General features: G+C 46.0%; 1 protein-coding gene across 1 annotated transcript in view; it reads right to left on the bottom strand.

The window, feature by feature from the left end:
* Positions 1-22,508, bottom strand: part of Med27 (mediator complex subunit 27) — a 182,281-nt gene that overhangs the window by 101,522 nt on the left and 58,251 nt on the right. Inside the window, exon 3 of the mRNA XM_050155136.1 lies at positions 14,049-14,179. Within this exon, the coding sequence (XP_050011093.1) occupies positions 14,049-14,179 (131 nt within the window). The remainder of the gene's footprint in view (positions 1-14,048; positions 14,180-22,508) is intronic.

The raw sequence follows: 22,508 nt of genomic DNA, 5'->3' as shown, positions 1-22,508 counted from the left end.
CGTGGCAGACTGTCAGCAGTGCTGCTCTGACGACCTTGGGAAAGTTCTCTGCAGCTGGAGTTTCCCTGACACAGGATGAGGGTGGAAGAGATGCCTCCTGGCTCTTCCAGTCTGGGTTTCATGGTGCCCCAAATATGCTTCCTCAATAATACATTCCTTTGGGGTGAGGACAGTCCTGTGTAGTGTCTGCATGTCTGCTGAACAAACTGCATTGGATTAATTGGTCATAGGGGACCTCTAAATTCTAAGTGCTCCTTTGTTAAAAATAAAAATCTGCCAAAAAACAGTTATTTTGTAAAAAGCCATTCCAGCCCACATATGATGTGGAAAAGTCAGGTTTGTATACAGCCTATGGGGGGTAAGGACTACTTTAACCGACAGCAAGAGGGAGGTGGAAGGAGGAAATATAATTGGTAGCTTCAATTTACTTAACATATTACATAACTTCATTGTTACATTTTTTTCCCCAGCATGCCCGAGCCTAACCCCCTTCCCTATGTACCACATATGGAGAAGAACGTTCTAGAGTCCCCGAGTTTAGAAGCCATGCTCCCAGTACTGCTGCTAATAAGAAAATGTTACTGTAAGCATGGAGAGAATTAGGATGACTTTCTACAGAGCACTGTGATGCCCTGCGAAGTCTCTGACAAGAAGTCCTCAGATCTACCCACCACATGGGGAGCTGGAAAAGTTGCAGTGGGGAAAGTCCCTAGGGTCAAGAGTCACAGTCCTTCAGAGGTGTACCTGAGCACCGAGCACATTGGGAAAGAGACCTGGGGACATGCATGTCACTGGAGTCTCTCTGTACACTGGATACAAATGGAAATCTGGCAGCAGCCTGTACTATGGCAATGTATCCTCCATAGTTCAAGGTCAAGCTGTTTTTCATTTGACCTGAGACCCAAGTCTAGTTACAGGTTAAGGATGAGGTCACTGGGCAACAAGAGAGAGATGAGATGAGCAGGAGGAATCACTGTTTAGCTGGCCTTCCTCTGGATTACAGGTAAGTTTACTTGCCCCCTACAGCTGACTCAGCATCCAGCATGGACATCAGGCTTTATTTCCTGAATCATAAAAGTGAATGCAAAGTATAGCTCAGTGCAAACAAACAAGAATAATGTGACTAAGCCGGGTGTAGCAACCCTCGTAACCCCAGCACTCAGGAGGTAGAGGCAGGAGGCTCAACACAAATCTGAGGCCATCTTGATCTATATAGTGAGTTCTAGACCAGCAAGGGGTACAGAGCAGGATGGGTCTTGATGAAGGAAATTAAAACAAACCAAAAGAATAGCAAGAATAGAATGAATTTAACCATCAATGGTTCAAAGATTAAGAAGCGTGCACACACACATACACACACACACACACACACACTGACACAAACATGTCAAACCAAACTTGCTAGAAGCCTATCACCACCACCAGTCACTCCAGACCACAGGTATCACACCCACTCAGGAAGATGTCAAGAGCCTGAAGCTAAGGAACAAAAACCACAGGTAAATGTTTAGACCCCTGCACATTTGGTTTCCGTCTATCTCCTCTGAACTTCCCACGGCAGTTGAGGGATGATGTGCACACAGTAGGTGCTCAGCAGATAACCACAGAATTGCAATTAATAGTGCTTACAACAGCCCTGTGTTAAAGCCTCTGTGAAGCCTTCACAGGAAAGGCTGAGCTGCCTTTCGACCAACCCCAATAGAAGGCCTGACCCTTGCCTGCACTTTACCAAGGAAGACACCTGGGAGTTCAGTCAGCATCACTAGTCATCAGGGACATGCCTGTGGGAGCCACGGTGAGAGTGGGGAGCACTTGTCCTCTCAATACAACTCTGGAAAACATTCAGGGAATACTCTGCCTTTTATGAGGAATGGGGAATCTTTTACATTCTGATTAAGAATGCACAGCACCCTAGATGGGAAATGGGAGTGATTGGGAAGCTCTGTTATAGTGTTCACCGCAGCCGACCATCAGGAACGCTCAAAATACAGAGGGTACACATCCCATTCTCTCAACCCCTAGGTATAGACACAGTAGAAGAAGTGGTCCAAAGATCCTCAAAAGGTTCTTACATCCTTCCTATCACCTTTTCTGGACCCCAGTTCCCTGTCACACCATCTCGTTTCAAACCTTGACTACTGAGTATCAATTTACTAAAAAGGTAACTGTACATCCACTATGTGACCAAGATACTGTAATTCAAAGCCATTACACAGGAAAAATGGAAGCACATTTCTACACAAAGACATGTCGCACCCAAGCAATCCAAATGTCATCATAGATAAAGGGACAAATTGTGGAATATTCAGAAGACTATTATACAGTAGCAAGAAGAAATACCCTATACATGAACAATAAGGCTGAATCTCAATGGTAATGCCAAGAAATAAAGACAGATTTTTAAAAAAAGAGGGCTATATGACTTCATCTACATAGAGTTTTAGAAAATGCAAACTAGTGTACACAAAGAATGATAAAAGGGTATGGGGCAGTACTTGAGGTGGAAAATAATGTTAATCTTCTTAGTTACTGCAAGGAGGTACTTATACATGTTTGTATATATTTCACAATTTAAATACATAATTTAATCATACGATAAAGCTACTAAATAATGGCTATAAAATACACATCAGATCTAAAATAAGCTATATTGTCACATGTATATAAATATATGCATATACCCACAAAATTTTAAAAATCTAAATTGTGTACTTGTGATTTTCATAAATACATAAATCCTCAAGTACCCATAGGACAGTATAGCATGCCTAGTTATATAGACTATCTGCATGAATAAAATTTATATATTTTATAAATATATAAACTAGTATAGTGAAGAATTAGAGTGGAACCTTCAGCCTTTCTGAAGTCACAAGCTAAAATGAATGAAGGAGCTGGAATTAGACGACATGGTGATGTCTGCATGTTCTCCTGAGTTGAACCCAGCTGGCCCCAGCCATGGCCTCAGTGAGCTCTGCAGACTTTTTCCTCACAGTGAATACAAGCTCTGGCAGGTTTTCCTGGAGAACTCAGGTATCAGCAGGAATCCTGGGAGTTGTTAACACTGGGATGTCTGGATCTCTCTTCCAAGAATCCAATGTGGTTTCAGTGGGCAGCTGTGGCTATCTCTGGCTGGCTGGGCCCCTTTTCTTGGGAGTCTGTTCTGCACTCACCGAGTTCTCTGAGTGCCCACTCCCCATGCTTCTATATTCAACAAAACATTTCCACTGCCTTCACCATGCCTCCAGACCGAAGGAAAATAACCGATTCTTCCCACACTAGACTCAATTGGAGAGATTTATGTCCCAATCAAGCTAGCAATCAGTATGACAGGGGCAGCAAGCAGTGCTTCTCGGTTTTACTGCTGAGAACTGCTGTGTGTCCATCCGGCAGTGAGTGCTGGGCTGACTGGAAGGTACCACAAGTCCATCCTACCTTCAGCGACTCTAGCTTCCTGGGACCCAGGCTCACAGAGGTCACTGTACCTGGGTTCCTGGCTCACTAGTTCTTCATCACCTCTATGCTACGTGGAGACTTCCGTGACTGAAGTCTATGGCTTACTAACGACCAGTGTGGCAGAGAGAGAATACACCAGGAGATCACAAGAATTACTTTTCAGCTCAGGCAGAACAGAAAGATTTCAAAGAGTCTCACTTGCACCCAGCTTTAGTTGGGAACCCTATGGTGTGAAGCTAATAATCCCAGGCTCCAGCTCTTCGTTAAGCAAAAGAATTAAACAAATACCCTTTACTTTCAATTACTTTATCGTGTCTGCTTTTTGGAAGACCGTACTAATCAAAATCTAACATATAACAAAACCATAGCTTTGTTTACTGTGATTCAAACTTGATGCAATGTTTTAAAATAAATGTTTTTAGAAATTAAAATAAAAAGGACCAGCACCTATCTGATGAGCCTTGGGATAGCACCCATTCTTTTCTTCTTTTGCCCTGTAATGGCCAGTGATGTAATAGCCACAGCAGACAGCTGTCTTCCTGGATAAAATCACCTTGTAAAGGAGAAATGCATTAGAGGGCGCACTGAAATATCATTTTAAACTGATTCTGCAGGCTGCCACGTTCCACTCGGGGCTTAATGGCTAGGTTTTTTATTACTGTTTTCTAGTCTATGCGACAGCGCCGTGATTCAGTATCTACAGAGGACACTGAGTTTCTCAGTTCTCTGTCACATGTAGTCCGAGACAAATACATGACAGGGCAGCTGAGAGCGGGGCCAGGACTAGAGCCGGTCACTGAGGCTGTAGGTGTCCATGAGGTCAACAGGGCAAGGTGTGACACAGCTGTCACCAGAACTCTGCTCTCCCTTGCCACCCCCCGTTTGGCTTGTGCATTCCCCTAGATTTTGCCTAACACTGCACTGCGGGCAGCCACAGGCCTGCTTCTCCAGACATTATTTTGTTATTGCTGTTGTTGTTGTGGAACAGAAGGTTTTATCCTAAAGTTTTCAGATACAGTATCTACAACTTTCCTGTCTGTTCTATTAGGTACCAGTAGTCAACCACAGTCTGAAGCGTCAGATTACCAGTCAGCATCCCAGAACTTGCATTCCAAGAACCCTTATTCAAGTCATGCCAGCAGCCTGGACTTGCCAAAGAAGCTGGAAAGGGCTCCCTGTAAGTGAAAAAGCAAAGTTTCCAACTTGATTTTCAAAATTAAAAATAAAAAGATGCTGAAGTTCCTAAGATCTGTGAAACAAGAACCTCAGTCTGAGAAGCTGGAAGAAAATGCACTGCTCCCTTCTGTGGGGAACATGGGAATTAGGCTTCGTCACATGTACGCATGAGATTCAGTATTCATGGTTTCCGTTATCTGAACATGTTCTGTAGATAAGGGTCATGGATGTACATATGAATGCAGGCAAGAGTACAGTGTGTCTGACGGTCCAGCAGCACCATCCACAGCAAGACGGTCTCATGACCCCACTCCAACAGCTGTAGGATGCTGACCACAGTACTTGGCAACAGGATGCTGGTGTATTTAAAGTAAATGTGGTCCATCCATCACTCTGCCCAAGATTTGTGAGCACCTAATGATGTGCATGCCTTGAGAGGAAAGCTTCATCTCTCCCCCTGCTTACAGGAAGTCTTTTCTGTGCCGTGATGTTCCTGGCCTGGAGGTCCACACACCTAACCTGTTCTGAGTGAAAAGGACGCATGGGTACATGGAAAACAATAGGTAGGGGTGGGGATCACAGGTCCAGATGGAGGCTGGATGGGAATGGGGCTGGGGATATCAGGCACCCTGCCACAGGCAGCACCTCTGAGTACAGGGGACCAGAACCCCCGGCTGAAACAGGGAGCAAAGTTCTGCCATATGTCTCAAGTATTACAGTCCCGACAAGCTACAGATCTTGGTCTGTGGCTATTAGTTGAACAGAACACAGTTCTCTCAAGGGAAGAGAAGCGGCTTTTACAACATATATGCTAATGAATCGCAACGATATAGAGCATTTAAAACAAAATGTCCCTATATTTATTCTCCATGGACAGATTTTTGCATTAATATTTATGAGGGATTCCTCGTTTATTTCTCCCAGAGACTTTTCTCCTGCCCAAAGAGAGGGAATAAAAGATAAGTAACATGAACCAATTATCTTTTAAACAGCTACAAAGGACTAGCTTATTTATCTGCAACCTGCCACTTGATTCATCTTCCTAATATACCACTTTCCACACACTGCGCCCTGCTCACCCACCCCAAGAGCCTGCTATTCCATAGTGTGCTAAGGCTGGCCTTTGGGCCCTGTCCTCGTGAAAGGTTCCAAGCCCACCTCTGCACCTGCCCCCCACAACCCACTTCTGTTTGTCTATACAGCATTTGGTTCCTGGTCACTTAAACATCCAGTACTTACAGGTACAGTTCACTACAAGTCCTGGGTACTGGGAACACATGGAAACTGTTTTGTAGGTGTTCTTGGTGAGCTAGACAATGACTCAGTAGTTAAAGTAGCTACCACATAGCATGAGGACCGGAGTTTGAGCCCTAGCACCTATATAAAAGCCTGGGTATGGTGCTACATATTTAAAATTGCACCACTGGGGAGAAAGAGACATGAGGATGCCTAGCGCTAACTGACCAGCATCCTAGGAGAGTCATGAGCACTCAGGCCCTGGTAAAAGACCCTGACTTGGCCGGGCTGTGGTGGTGTACGCCTTTAATCCCAGCACTCGGGAGGCAGAGGCAGGCAGATCTCTGTGAGTTCAAGACCAGCCTGGTCTACAGAGCTAGTTCCAGGACAGGCTCCAAAGCCACAGAGAAACCCTGTCTCAAATAAATAAATAAATAAATAAATAAATAAATAAATAAATAAATAAATAAAAGACCCTGACTTAAACAAACAAGGTAGACACTAGGTGGACAGCTCCTGAAGAACAATACCAGAAACTGAATTCTGTTCTCCACAGGTATGAGCGCGCGCACGTGCACACACACACACACACACACACACACACACACACCAGGGGTGGGGTGGTCTCAGCTTTATCAGCCAGGGAGCCACATATCAGCGTTTGAGATACAGTGGAGTAGCTAGGTGTGGGTGATATGCCATGGAGAAGCCTGGGCTGAGTGAGGAGTGAGGGAGCACTCTTTCACAGGAACTACATCACACTTTTACTCCCCCTTAGACACAGACTCAGACTCTTTCCACCTCTACCTGCCAATAACATGAGGGCATATGCACAATAACAATGATCATGGGCTTGTCTCTCCTCAAATAGAGACTCTAAAGAGCAGGGAGGACATAGAGCCAGAAGGAAGTCTACTCCACACCCTTGGCTTCAAAATACTTTCCAAGTCAATTTCAAAACCAGTGGGAAACAAGCAGGTGTAAACAGCAGCAAAAACAGGGAGTGAAATGTTGCCTGGGCTGTTAGACTTTTACAAGCCAGTGAGCAAGGCTGGCTGGAGAAAGCCTCTGGGCCTGCCCTAGCCCCTGGGAGGCTGAATGTCTAGACTTCCTCCAGAAGCTCTGGAGACTGCTTCAGGCCTGGGCTGAGGTGGCTCTTTAGCCATAGTTATAAACATAGCTGGCTACGGCAGAATTCCCACCAATATCCTCACTTTTGCATGCAAACTAAAAGGAATAGACTGGAAACTGCTGTGTCCACAAGAGAGGGCAGCAGTGGCTGCAGGGTTTGAGATTCCTGTAAAAGGCAACGCTGGCCATCTCAGCACCGCTCTTCACACTCAGGACATCAAGCAGATGGAGCTACAGCGGGGTTTGCTTGCACGGGTGCTGGAGACCTGAACTCAGCTCCTCGAGCTCCTGCAGCAGCTCTCTGACCTCTGGGCACCTCCACGGCCCACATAAATGCTTTCTGAGTGTGGCTGACGCTCCCATCCAGTCTTGGAGGAGAAAGGCGAAGTCCCGAGTCAGAAGCCCAGGCATGACGGGCTGAGCTAATAACTGAGCTCAGCGGCAACAGTTATTGGAAACTGATCTCCTCCTTATTAATATGGTCCCGCAATGGAGGAAAAAGATTTCTCCATGTTCTAGAATGCAAACAATGTTTTAATCTTTAATTATATTCTCAATTTCAACTCTTCTGGAGAACTGCAGCCACCTAGGCCTAGGATTATTTCTTTATTACACAGCCTCTCTGTGGTATTTAATGAATATTGTTACTTAATGCTCGCCAATGGGGGAAAGAAGACTTAGTGAATTTCCACCTAAGTTTTGAAGACTTTTCCCCAAACTCGGCAAACTTTCATTTGCACGCTTCCCTCCTCTGTGGGACATCAGTACAGGCCAAACACTCGCTCTGCCACAGCCCAGCTCAGGCTGGGTCTGCTGCACGCTGGGAAAAGCCTCCCAACAGAGAGACTAAGCTAGAGTCTACTGACAGTGGCTTTGCTCAGGTCAAGCTGAACTCAGCTCTGCTGAAAGGGGATGCAGGGTCAAGTTCCTGTCACCATCAAGGCCGATGAATTAATATAAATTAATCACCACATAACCAGTCTGACCTCAACAAAATAGTAGTCTTAAAAAAAAAAAGAAAGAAAGTTCAAGACACCACTACCACCACCGCTACAAGGATGCAAGTTCTTGGTCACCAGAGATGACTTTCCAGTAGAGCTTCACGTCTGTGAGGGGGACAAAGATGGAAAAACAAAACCTCCTTTTTAAAAGATCCTCAAATCAGAGAAAGTGGCAACAGACAGCAAGCCATAGGACAGTCTCCCACACAAGCACTGTGTTGCTGGTGATATATCTGTGACCCCGGAAGCTCCACTCACTCATCTTTCTCACCCAGGACACACAAGGCCACTGCCTTGCTCCCTGACTCCTGGTGTCTCACACCAAACAAAAAGACAGTGTGAGCCTCTGAGAATAAAGCATGTGGAACTGCAAGTGGGTGAGCTAGGGAGCCAGAAACATAGTGGAGCAGGAGATGCGCCTCATTTGACTCACTCCCAGAGCAACATCAGTGGCTTACAGAAGGTGGCAGTCTGTGTTCAAGCAAGGGTTAAGGAGAGTACCATTATCTCCCTGCCCTGAGTTGATGGCACATCTTTCCAGCACCTGTGGAGCACATGTTTGCCACTGGCAATGCTATTCCTCAAATACATGGGGTGTGAAGACAGCACCCTTGAGGGTCTCAGATAATTCTGAAAACACACAACATGTTGAGGAAGGGCCACAGGAGGTTCAAAGGACATCAAAAAAACACCAGCATCAAATGGGATAAACACTGATATACACAATGTGAGTGACTCGCAAAAGCTAAGCATTGAGCAAACGGGAAACAGACAGCACATTCTGCATCCATTTGCATGATGTTCTAGAGACAGCAACCAGAGGGAACACCAGAGACCACACGGCGGTTGCAGAGACAAGACTCCAAGAGCTTGGCTGTAAAGCAGAGCTGTGTGACGTGGGAAGGGGTGTTCAGAAACATAGTTCCTCCAGGAGATGGCTTTAAACAAGCATCTTTCTTTACCTACTAACAGGAACAAGCCAAGAAAAGGAAACACTGTGGTATGGGCTGGTACAGAAAGGCTGATGGGGAAACAGTGAAGGACAGGCAACGAGTGGAGAACGGCTTGTTCCTCTCCAAGGAATGCCCTAACGGAATGGAGCTCAGATTCAACAAGCGAAATCTTTTCACAGAGGAAAGCTTGGTGAAAAGATGCTCTGACCCAGGCAGCGTTTTCAAAAGAACCTTTCAGAGGAACTAGGTTTTCTTCAGATCTAAATGAGGCTGAGGCATCCTGAGTTGGAGCAGAGGACTCTTTTTGTCTCTGGCCACTGAAAGCCGGTATGCCATTAGCTGTGGACCCTTCAGCCTGACAATGTGGATCCAACCTAGCATCCCCTGTTAACAAAGAAGGACACCCAAAACTGCTACTGGGAGTAGCACAGCATAGCTATACTGACATATACTCCTGACATATTAAATACAGATATCCAGAACAAATGAGACAGCCACTCTAGAAGCTAACTTCAATCCAAAGGGGGCCAATGGGTGGGTAATGTTTCCCAGGAACAGGGAGGCAGGCTCTTTCAAGGACAGCACTCTTTCTGCCAGAGATGCCAGTGAGGAGAAGCACTCTAGACAGCTGGAGGCAGAGTGCTCAGCAGCGCACTGTGAGCACCCTCCATTTGGTGGAAACATTTCTATCCCTTTGCAAGCTTTTTGAGGGGTGTAGATGTGTCTTTAATCCCAGCACTCACTCATCCTAGGGAACACAGGAGCAATCATGTCTCCAGGTGACTACTGTCCAAGCCACCACATGTGAAGCACATTCTACACCTGTCCCACATTCCTGTTTATGGTGGCTGTACAGGGCGAGTACAGGGGTTGTGAGAGAAGACACCCAGGAAGCCCCTGGGGCTTTCTTCACTGTTAAAATCCATCCTAGCTTAGAAACCTGGAAGCCTGGCAAAGCTCCTAGGAGAAAAAAGGAACTCTCTTGCTTGGGGACCTGTCTACACACACTTACTCCCTCCTTACAGAATACCAAGAACAAACCAAAGTTCAATTCCACAAAAAGTCCAACCTGGAAAACCACTAAGTTTAATCCAGCTTCAGAGTATGGGTGTTCCCAAAGCAGCCATGCACAGCAAAGTCTCATCCAGGACGGAAGATGACTTCCATAACACAGCTAACTTCCATACTCAGTTCACTCTAGCAACTCCATGCCACGAGGTCAAGTGTAGCTAGGGCAGAATTCCATGCAAATGGCCAGGGGATGTAGAAGAGAACCGCCAGAACCTCAAGTGAGGGGAGGAGCCCCCATCCCCTTCTTCTGTGATGGAATCCCAACAGCCAACAAGCCTGATCTCGAGAGTCTCTTATAGGGTGATGGAGGGGACGATTGTCTGCGCTCGTACCCTGACTGGGACTACAGAGCTTGTCAGTTACAGGACTTGGCACACGCTCTTATAATGCCTGTGACTTATTTGTTCACCTGTCTCTAGTCTCAAAGTCAAGAGGACCCTCAGTCCTCCCTGCCCAATGCACAAAGTGGACCTTGTGGGCCAGAGTAAACGGACCTGACTGGGGCTGCTCTCAGCCATGCTTCCCCACAGTGTCTCCACTGGCAACTGGAAGCTTTTAAATCCTGTCCACACGGTTCTCGCCATGTTTTCTCTTATAAAGGATGTCCGTGTTCTCCTGTTGAATGCCATTTAGACTCAGCGGCTCATTTCTACTGCAGAAAACGGTAGACAACAGATACTCTGAGACTAAGCTGGAAAAGGACAACCCCCTCCTGGCTCATCCTCTTAGCTGCTTTTGGAGAAGCTAGTGCCATACCAGAGCCTGGATGTGGGAAAGAAACACAACCTCCTGTCATCAGCCAACACCGGCTTGCCTGAGGCTGAACTCTCTCGTAATGTTCTAATGAGACACCAACCAAGGCCACAGTCAGAGGACACAGCTGGAGTCACTGAGTGGCCTTGGTGGAACAGTTCCTGACCTTAGCTGAGCCCTTAATGACTACGGCCCTAGCCAGTGTCTCGGTAGAACATACTGGAAGACTGAGTCAGATCTGCGTAGGCAAGCCATTCAGAACCCTGACCCAGGATGACAGGACAGAGAACACCACTTATTGCTAACAATAACACTATGTCCAGGAGGAATTTATCTGACAGCATTAGGTAAAGAATAAGTTGAGGATTTTGGGGGTGGGGAGACAGGCAGTTAATTAACATAGCAACCTTGGTGAATCTGAGTGTTTCATAGGGGGCTCAAAAATTTTTCTTTTTCTATCTTTTTTTTTTTTTTTTGACAAGGTTTCTCTATGTAATGGCTCTGGCTGTCCTGGAACTCACTCTATAGACCAGGCTGGCCTTGAACTCACAGAGATCTGCCTGCCTCTGCCTCCTGAGTGCTGGGAATTTTCTCGGGAATTTTCTTAAGGACAAAGTGAACTTATGGTGACAATGTATTTATAATAAGGATGCTGTAATGAGGACCTCCCTGTAGGCAGGCACAGCCATTACACTATTAAGATGTCGGTCTGACGACCTCAGAGAGCACATCATGCGCCTTCTCCACCAGTGACCGTCACAACACACAGCACAGGGAAGAGGACAAGAGCTCAGTCTGAACCCTTATGGAAAGTTTTATATGCAAAAATAATTGTGTGTGTCTGTATTGAAAAAATGTCTAAACAATACCCACCAGACCTTAAAGGGGCTTCCTTGGGATGGCGTGATGTATTTGCTACCTTGAGTTTCTCTTTACATCTATCACACATCTATTACTTACAGCTTTTTTATTTTTTTAATCTTTTTAAAAAATTAATAACTCCAGCAGGCCACCAGTTATGCTGTGTCCTATTCCTAGCCAACATCAAACACAGTGAAGAGCTGAGTGGAGTCTGGATATAGATCCTGCCTACGAGGCAGTAGTTCTGTGAAGGGGTTCCAGGAGGCTGAGAGCCCCGAGAGGTGTGAGAGAAGAGCAGTCCATCTCCGCAGGAAATGGCTCCAGCGACAGGAAATCATTCCGCTGCTGTATTCTTAGGACGCTGTTACCACTTCTCACTTTGAAACCAAGTATTTTGAGTGATCTATTATAAATGTATGGTGACAGTTGTGAATACTCCTCTCTCTCTTTCCCTTTGGCATCCGAACAGTGTCTGTTGATTGCCTCGGTGCTTAAAATAGCTTCTAAGTGTCCTCATAATAGCATGTCACCTGTAAACAGGTTTCAAGCCAATGCAAATTAACAAATGGTGAACAGATGGACCAAGAACTGACTTTTGTCAGGAGAGAGTTAGCAACAAACACTTTTTGGCTTCGGTCTTATGGGACCATTAGAAAGTCTTTCACTTCTTGCCAAACATCTTGCCTCAGTAGACAATCCATGCAGGGAAAATGACAGATTACAAGGCCCATCAGACTTTGGGGAGCTGCGTGCTGAGATATGCAGAGTCACCGAGTCAACGCGACGCAACAACAGAGTAACGCTCCGCAAGAAGCTTTCTGCTTCTCAAGTCAGTCTTTTCAAAGACTATACGCATGCAGCACGTGAAAACAACTGGGAGACTGCTGCTTGCTCATGCTCGTCTTGTCTGGCGGATGCAGACTGCGAGAGGGTCCGCTGAACATGGAGACACCCGTGGACATGTACCTGCTGCTGGAAAGAGCCCCAGTGACCTTCCCCAGCCCTTCTCGTTCCTCATTCTGTGCTGCAGGGCACGCACGGCCAGCTGAGTCCTTGTTTGACCACTCTATTTAAGCAGGCCTCTCCTCCCCACTTTACTCCTATCCATTCTTTTCCTAGCATTAATTCAAACTGGAAACCATGGTGTTGGAGGCCATCTTGCTCGTACTTACTGCCTCAAGAATTGGAACCTTGCCTGGCACATAGTATGCACAAGTATTTGCTAACCAGACAAAACCAGTGAGCTCGTGAGTAAAAGTGAATATGCACATCTTGTGTGCAAACGATCCTTTGAGTAGTCAATGGAAAGATGCAGCTCACAGCCAAGGACAGGAGCAAAGGAAAGGGTAAAGAATGATGGTGTGGGAACCATCTGAACACACACAGTCTCTGGGAGTGTGCACACTGGGAGAGAACCTACTAGCAAGGCCTCTCAGCATGCAACTTGCCAGCCAAGTTGGTGAACCAACTGAGATGACAAATATTATACCAAGTAGAAAGTAAGACATATTCATGCCCCACCCCACCCCAGTCTAGGGAAACAGCTCAGTGGAAAAGGACATCCTTGGCAGGCACAAGGCCCTGGGTCCGATCCCCCTGTACACACTTGTGTTCATGTGTGCATGCACACACACAGAAATAGTACAAATGACAGTGTATGATTTTACTTAAATAAAGTTCACGGGCTGGAAAACTGTGGGGTTTTGTTGTTGCTGTTCTTACAGATTTTTGTTTTGTTTTTGAGGCATGATCTTACTATATAGCCCAAGGTAGCCTTAAACAGAGATCCTCCTGCTCCAGCTTCCCACGTGTTGGGACTCACAAGCACAGGCCACCACACCAGACTAAAATGAACTGTTTGAAGAAGTGGGAAGAGTACTCAGCATAGGGTTAAAAGCAGCGTGGGTACAGACTGGGACCTGAGGACTCCTAGTGTTCTGGAATTGGTAGCTACAGGGATGTCCACTGGAGAAGAAAGCACCATGTGGTCTGTTGTGCCCATTATCCCTGCTAGTGAGGAAGCAAGAGCACACATGTTACTAGGAGAAGGCAGCAGCCAGTCCAGCTCAAATGCTACCCTATCCCAGCTTAAGCATGTACTCTGGGCCTGTGCTCACCAGAGTGTTCAAGCCAGCTCTACTAGTGTTCTGGCAGCTTTAGGACAGGACTGAGGAAATAGTACGATATAAGGCATCTAAAACTTCCAGCTGCAAAGTTACATGCTAGACACAACAACTAGGAACTGTGTTACAGTTGCTCCTTAGATAAGCTATGCTTTCTAGTCCTGCTAGAGTCCTTCAAAAGGAAGACACTGTGTGGAAGAAAACAAAACCTTCCTACCATCTCCAGAAGAGCACAAAGTAAAGTTCATGCAGGTGTAAATCCAGCTCCCCACAAACCCTTCACTTACTGAGGCGGTAGAACCAGAGTGGTTGGCTGGGCCTTCGGTCTCCTCTTGGCAGACACACCCATCTGATTGGCAGAGCGCTTCAAGGACTGTTGGTTCAAAAGGCCAGATGCTAGACCTGCGTGGTACTGCAGCTGTGGAGACAAGAGGGAAAGAACAGCCCATCAGTACAGGGCAGCAGGCATTAGACTATCAATCCCAGGTCATTCTGTCGCAGTACACATTGTAAGCTATTTCAGCTACTGCTGCTAACACTATGTTGCAAAGAATTTATTTCTAAAGGGAGGTTTAGATGAAGACAAAAAGGCAAAGTTGTTCTTCATGGCAATAATGCACCAATGAAAACGAATATAAGTAAGTGGTTAAAATATCAAAGGGCTGCTGCCAGGCGGTGGTGGCGCACGCCTTTAATCCCAGCACTCGGGAGGCAGAGGCAGGCTGATCTCTGTGAGTTCGAGACCAGCCTGGTCTACAAGAGCTAGTTCTAGGACAGGCTCCAAAACCACAGAGAAACCCTATCTCGAAAGAAAGGGGGGGGGGGCTCCACAGCACCACTGCACTGATGGAGAAAGGAAGTTACACTGTGAACCAAGAGACACTGCAGCAGGCATTTCTAAATACCAGCAGCACCAGAGAGATGTGGCTGTGGGAAGTCACCCAGGTGTTTCATGGGGTAGTCTGAAAGTCTGTGTCATGTTGCTAAGATATGGACAATCCTCCCAGCGACAAAGTTAGTTCAGGGAACTCTTGCTTGTAATGAAAACTATAAAACTGATCCAGGACTGCGGTTAAGCCAGGACCTCAACCCGGCTGGTCACACAGGCTGGAACCTTTCTCTTGAGTCACTTTTCCTGTTGGTGACGACAGTATCAGTTTCAGGATAATAGTCAGCTCAGGACTCAATCTGCTAACAACCTATAAAACAGGCCCTAGCCCTGGAGGGAACGGCGGAGACAGTCATTTCATTTCCACTCACATGCCACCGAACAGTGAGGCAGAGGAAGCTGCATACATGACGTGGGCTCAGGGCCAGCAAGCATCCTTTGCTTTACTTCTGGACAAACTGCTGAGCTTTAGGTTACCTAAGAGATCATTTCACTCACTGTGGTATTTTTGTCTTCTCTGGAGGAGTAAAATAGTACTGCCTAGTTCTAACCCAAACAACTTAGAACAGAAACCACCTCCTAACTTTTAGTTTGTGTAAAGAACAATGCACACATTTTAAGAGACCAGCAGTTCTCAACCTGGGGGTCAAACGGCCCTTTCACAAGGGTCGCCTAAGACCACTGGAAAATACAGATGTTTATATTACAATTCATAACAGTGGCAAAATTACTGTTATGAAGTAGCAATGAAAATAATTTTATGATGGGGTCACCAAAATGAGGAACTGTGTTAAAGGGTTGCAGGAAAGGTTGAGAACCCCTGTTCTAGACACAGGCATAGATCTTTGTGACCAATACCCCACTCAAGACACAAAGACTCCCCAACACTGCAGAAATCTCCTTGGTACCCCACTCAGACCCCCAACTTTGGCCATCCCAACATTTGGATTGAAAACAACTTCCCTGTCTCACACACTGCCAAATGAAGCACAGCTCTTGACATATGCCAGTAACCTCCTTCTGCGTTTATAGTGTGGATTCTAAGAACTGCCGTCAATCTTCACAATAACGTTAGCCTTGACAGGTATCCCAATCCTGAACAGACATACACAAACACTCAGATGTGCAAATGCTAAGCTAAGAATCGGGACCAAGATCATTTCTAACAAACGATATGTTCTTCCTCTCCTCTCAAATGGTGCAAGGTCTTTTGAATATATATTTAGAATTAACTAAACATACAAATAGTAACTCATTCTGAATCAATTTCTTCCCGATTGCTTCTCCAAGGCATGGATTTTCTTTGCTGAGTCAGCTGTAGTACAGTTTGTGGTAATGAAATGGTGACCACCATATATAAAGGCCTGCACCAGGATGCAAAGGGCAATAATGCGCTGAAAAAACAAATAGCTTCACCTAATGTCACTGGGCTGCACGCAGAGAGAAAACAAAGACGATTGAAATGATCTGCTCCTGCAAGAGGCTGTAAAAGAGAAGCTAGCTACTCGGTGACCCAGTAAGGTGGAAATGGTTGTGTTTGGAGCATCCATATTGCTTCATCACAGACGCTTGATTTACCTGGTGGATCTGCCGGGGAGTCTATGGCCACACACACAGGACAAAGACAGATGGCCTTCATGATAAAGGTGGAGAGGAACATGGCTTGGCTCTAACAACTCATCTTAGACCAATGAATTTTGCTCAGATTTGGTTTTCTCCTACAGATTCCTTAAATGGGAAATCAATGGGAGCACGGGACAGCACAAGTTTGAAAGACAATGTTTCAAAACGTCAGCTGCTGGGGCTTCGATCTTCCCCAGCAGATCTGCAGTGAGAGCAATAAGCACGGCTTTCTGGGATGCAGGGAGAGACAGCTTGGCAGGGCCCTCCTGGCCCAAGGAGCCCTCTCCTCTGCCTCTGGCTCTCCATCTTCTTTGTCCACGCAGTCTCAGCCGATCCAGCCCTGCTGACTCTTTTCAAGGCAGAGCCCTGCTAACTGTGCAGAGTGGCAAGGGGATTTTGCCCACATGCATCGTTTGGATCATTTGCTAGAACAAACAAAAACCAAAACAGCAGAGCTGCATGCTGACTGCCCCTCGCAGTGGTCCTGTGAAGCCTCTCCATCGTGGTGGCCCTCAGCACGCAGGGCAGCTCCACAGCACACGTAGGTGAAAGAACTTTCCTTCTTCCAAAACAAAACCTGCCCTTGCAAGCTGACTCATAATGATTAAGTGACATTTGTTAATCATATATAAGATCCCAGTTTCCAGGAACATGGCTCCAACTGTCAAGATCTATAAGGGGCCATTAAATATTAACTGAACCACCTTTATAATGGGCGAAAAGGTCAAAGTTAATAAAACTGACAGGCAGCTCCTGTCCAACTGGATTTATACATTATTTAAGCACCAAACACTTCATTCCATGGAACACTGTTTAGATCTGAAAAGACTCTTGGAAAATGCCTACCCAGCCTATGGTTCTGAAGCAGAAGGGGGCTCAGAGCGAATCCACATGCAACATTAGGAACATTCTGCCACAAAATGCTGCCATAAATTTTCAGTTATGGGTTCTGTAATGTTTTCCATAAAACATATTTCAATAAGCATACTCCCTTTCAAACGTCTGAGACACGTTAACAGCTCCATCTCAGAGAAGCCACTTGTCAAAGTTCTAATGTGATGCCTCCATGCAGGGTCATCTCTCCACTAACACGGAGGAACATCAAAGAGGGAAGAAACTAAACAGCCTGGCCTCAACCCTTCCACACCCAACCACTGTGATGAGAGAGCTTATATTACACATGGGGTCTTCATGTACCATGGAACTACAAGCTCCACAGACACGGCAGCTCAGTCTGCTATCTGGGGTTGAGGATACTCCAGCTAGGACTTCACCATGAGTTCATTTCAGCCTTCTACCTTCTACGAATGACCTAGGATCATTCTATCAGGTCTCAACTTAAAGCCCTGTCTAATCAATTGTATCTGCTAATCACCTCTATATCTGGGAAAATTTCAACAGCTCATCATTATCTGAAGAAAGACCCATCGGAATTAGGGAAACCTTGATGGTAACTAATTGTAAATAATGCTGAGATTCACTGCCTGTGGAAGAAGCTCAGGAGAGGTCCAGGAGACTGGGCCTGTACAAGCATCCTCTGGAGAGATGCTCCTGGGCTTTACTGCCAGGATGCCTGTGGCTGTGCACCCCACACCCTCTCCAGAAGAGCCAGGAGGGCACAACTCCAGCATGAAGGCGGTGAACCAATACCACCTCCCTAATATTTATACAACAGGTTCTCCATGAGGAGACAGAAACACACACCCCCAATTATGGCCCCACCAAAGTCCAACCTGAGAACTATGAGTTTATTGGGTGTACAGAGCATAGGTGAGGGGTTCTTACAGAAGCATATGCAACCCCAAAGCAGCTGCACCTCTGAAGACTCTCACCCCAGCAGGTGATGATGACAGGCCTATAACCGTATAGGTGAAATCCCCCTTTCGGTTAACCTTCCATGCTGCATCCGCTCCCTAGATCATGATGCCATGTGCAATTAGGGTAGAATTATGTACAGGAGGGAGCAGCCAGAATCCCAGGTGAGGGTCCTGTGACTCTCCCACCCTCTTTCAATGAGGAAATGTCAACAGCCTCTTGCGAGCAGTCGCAGCAGCTCTGGTCAAATCCAAGGCTATTACACTTGGAGCATAGCACTCCGTGAGCTTTACTCAACCTCTTCCTCGGGGTGGTCTAGGTCTCACAGAGCCTTCTTTAAGGGACCTAGATCACCGGAGTCAAAGTTCTGTGGGCTTGAGCATGTTCTAAATTACAGAGTAGCAATACTGAAAGGGTATTTTAACAAAGAAAAATGATTAAGACAGGATTTCATGACATGTTTCTGGCCAATATCCAAGTGTTTAGAAAACTCATTGAGGGCTAGAGAGGTTAGGAGGCTCAGAGGTTAAGCGCACTGGCTGCTTTTCCAGAGATCCTGAGTTCAATTCCAAGCAACCACATGGTGGCTCACAACCATCTGTAATGAGATCTGGTGCCCTTTTCTGCCATGCATGCATACATTCAGGCAGAGCATTGTATACATACTAAATTAATACACCTTTTAAAAAAATAGAAAAGAAAGAAAGAAAACCCAGTGAGCCTTCAGGTTAGTTCTCTGTATGCTTGAATCTTCCCTGCTGCTCTGATGGCTTCTACCGTCTCCAAAATAAGGAAAATGCTTTTCAGTGGACCAAGAATGAGAAGGAAATACCTTGGTCTGCCCAAGTTCAATGCACTAATTAAGCCAAGGCCCTTGGGGTCCAAGGCCACAGCATTTCTCCATGTCCAGCATCTTTCTACCGTGCCATATGGCCTGAAGCCTACATTAAGAGAATTATGACATTCAAAAAAAAAATCTGAAAACTTAAAGCCAAATCAATCAAGCTTTGATTTTATTTCCCTCTCAAGGATTCACCCAATCTTTAAACAGAGAGGCCAACACTTGGCCTGCTGGGAGGATTTATTCACTTCACAAATCATTTACCTGGACGATGCTAAGACGAGCAAACATATAAGCACGTCAGTAATCAAACCCTGCAGAATGGGCTAGGCTAGGACTACGCTCTAACAGTGTAACTAGCCTAGACAAGAGACACAGGCAGACAGACAGAAGGACAGGGAGCCTCACAGTCACCTCTGGCCCTTCCCCAAGCACACAATTGTTATTATCCTGGGATTTGGACTCAGGAAAGGCAGTCTTGTTTCTCGGTTCAAGAGCATGGTTCTCACCAAGGAAACGTTTCTCGAAGGAGTAGTATGTATGCTGTTGGTTCCCCCTTACTGCCCATGTCCAGGACCACTCACTATACAAAGGGGCTGCTTGCTTTTCTGTCGGTGGACAAGCAGATGGGCCATTTAGTGAGATGACTATGGCCTGGCACTGTCGCTAGCCTGGAAATCAGACACTGCTCTTACTAAAGACTTGAGACTTGAGGAGAAAGAAAGAGTCCTTGCTGTATTTCAGACATCACTAGCCCAAAGGTACATCAACAACAAATGAACGAACGAACGAATGAATAAGTCTCTCCAAGTAACGAACACACCAAACCCAGAGCTGAAATCTAAGCAAATACTTTATAGATCCACTGCCCCCCCCCAGTCAAATGCCATCTTACACACTGAAACACATGCCTGCAACATGGGAGAACATAGACGCACTGTCCCCCTGAGTCAGATGCCACTTCACACACTGGGACACATGCCTGCAACATGAGCGAACAGAGCTAATTTGAGATTTTCATACAGTCGTATTTCCCCAAACCATTAAATTTCAACTGGAACTGAAAGCCAGGAATACTTCATCACAGCGTTGAGTAGCAAAGACCTTTGGCCCTCATTACTGCAGCAGCTTAGCTTCCTGCTAATGAGACAGCGCAGCATCTCTGTGAAGCTCAGCTCCTTCTGAGCCCAACTCTAGGCAGAGAGCGGGAAGCTTGCCTGGCATTGTCTGCACCAAAGAAAACAACTACAGAAAAACACCATAAATCTAATTGTTCTGCTTGGGTTTCAATCTAAATATCAGAAATGGCATTAGCGTCAGCTGCCCTTTTATCTCGTGGTACTCCTTTCAAACAGCCGATGGTTTTTAAGCCATTGAGTTGAGCTTTTATAGGTAAATAATCTTTTTACTTGGTCAAAACAGCATCAATAAACCATAAGAATGAGGCCTTCAATTTACTTGCCTATTTGTTCTCCACCGGGCAGCTGGGACTCAGGCCCTCCAATTACTCCTGAAGCAGGGCTGTGCTTCCTGCTCAACTGTGGCCCTGTACATGACGTGCTAACTGCCATGTGGGTTTCTTTCCGATGTATTAACGCATGGACCTGCTCTACTAGTGCTTCCTGGAGTTCGCACCTTTATTAATAGGCCATTCTCCCCACCTGCTCCTATTCACACCACAGCTGTATGTACGCAATCACAGTCAAAATGCCAATCAGCGAGGGGAGTAATAACTCATGTAGTTGAGCATTCACAGGAACAAAACAAACTGAACACAGCTAAACTGAAGGTAGAGCCATCACTGGGATAACATTTGTACAGGAAGGCAGGAGGCAGTCAGGCAAAAAAGGGAAGATAAGCAGACTTCTAAATAAAAATGGACAAGGAAGGTAGGACAAGGTGTCTCCCTGCGTGTCACACCAGGCTTTCATCCCAGGAGCCACACAGGGGTCACAAAGAGTGAATGGCTGATGTTTTTGTCACTCTAGTCTACTTCAGTACCAGGAAGTAACGACCTAGATGAAGATTGACATTAGATGAGGTCAAAGTGAAACCCTGGGAAAGGACTACTGCTTAGACAAGAATCCATCACGAAAAGAGGCCAGCAGCACACAAAAGAAAATGTCCTCACTGAACACCCGACTGTGGGGACTTTGATCTTGGACCCTGCAGCTTCTAAAACTGTAAGAAACATATGTTGTCTAGGACATTATTGCACTACAGTTTATGACAGCAGCTTGAACTACAATGACATAGCATCACTTGAGATGCAACCAGAAAGCAGAAATAGAACCAAAGCAACATTGACAGTGCCAAATCGAGAATATTACACAGGGGACAGAAGTGAGATGGTACCCTCCAAAGAGCAGCATGATGGACCTGTGTGTCTGTAATCCTCTCGGAGGAATAGCACGGTGGGCCTGAGTGCCCGTGGGCCTCTCAGCGGAATAGCATGGTGGGCCTGTGTGCCCGTGGGCCTCTCAGAGGAATAGCATGGTGGGCCTGTGTGCCCGTGGTCCTCTCAGCGGAATAGCATGGTGGGCCTGTGTGCCCGTGGGCCTCTAGAAGAGCAATATGGTGGGCCTGAGTGCCCGTGGGCCTCTCGGAGGAAGTCCATTATGTCAGCAGCTATGCTTACACTACCCCAGAAGAGCGACCTGTTTATATCCAACACCCCTGTATCCAGTAAACCACAATGTACACTTCCCTTTCCTTGTTATTGACCAATGATAAAAGCAGTTGGGAAGAATGAATCACCTAGAATTACTTCTGTGCTGCCAGAAATCAAAGTTCTGGTTTCTGATCAACTGTCTACAAAGCAAGGCTAGAGTTATGCCTATGGTTCCTTCATCACTGAAGTATGATAGTATAAAGATTTCTCTGGCTGACAAGATGGTTTGTCAAGTAAAGGTACCTTCCACCAAACCTGATGACCTGAGTTGATTCCTGAAACCCACATGGTAAAAGGAAAAGTGACTCTTGCAACCTGTTCTCTGACCTTCACACACACACACACACACACACACACACACACACACACAAATAAAACAATAACAACAAATAGCCCCCTATTTAAAAAAATCTGAGTATGGCTTCCTACTGCAAAAATCCATGCTTGCGAATTTAAGTCCACTTGTGATGGAACCATTTCACTGCTCAAGTCTACAGTTAAAGTTAGTTGGGGGCTGGGTTACTTGACAGGTACTCTCAGTGCAAACTGACAGATGGAGTTCGACTGAGAAATGAGTAAAATGGGAACCAGGGCACCTCTGGATCCCAGTCCCAGACACTAAGCCTCAGCACTGGCTGTCTGACAAGTTCTATAAAGTAGGAAACATGAGTTCTAAAAGATTACCAATCTAATGAAAATAAGGGTGTGATTAGATCATTATAGATTTCTCCTCTCACAGGTAGCCAGAGAAGGGATGGCTCCCTGGAAGAGAAAAATGAGTCTTCTACGGCTGCTGCTGCGTTTGTACTTCGCTGTGGAAATTATTAAACTCTCCTAGCTTCCCGGTCGTGAAACGCTTGCTTCTGAGGTAAGTGCCAATTCAGTGCCATGACTGGCAATTCCCCTGC

This window comes from Alexandromys fortis, unplaced genomic scaffold (assembly GCF_014885135.2).
Source record: "Alexandromys fortis isolate MF-2015 unplaced genomic scaffold, M_Fortis_MF-2015_v1.1 scaffold_72, whole genome shotgun sequence".
Taxonomy (NCBI): domain Eukaryota; kingdom Metazoa; phylum Chordata; class Mammalia; order Rodentia; family Cricetidae; genus Alexandromys; species Alexandromys fortis.
The sequence above is the reverse complement of the archived record's forward strand: the minus strand, read 5'-3'. Positions and strand labels throughout refer to the sequence as shown.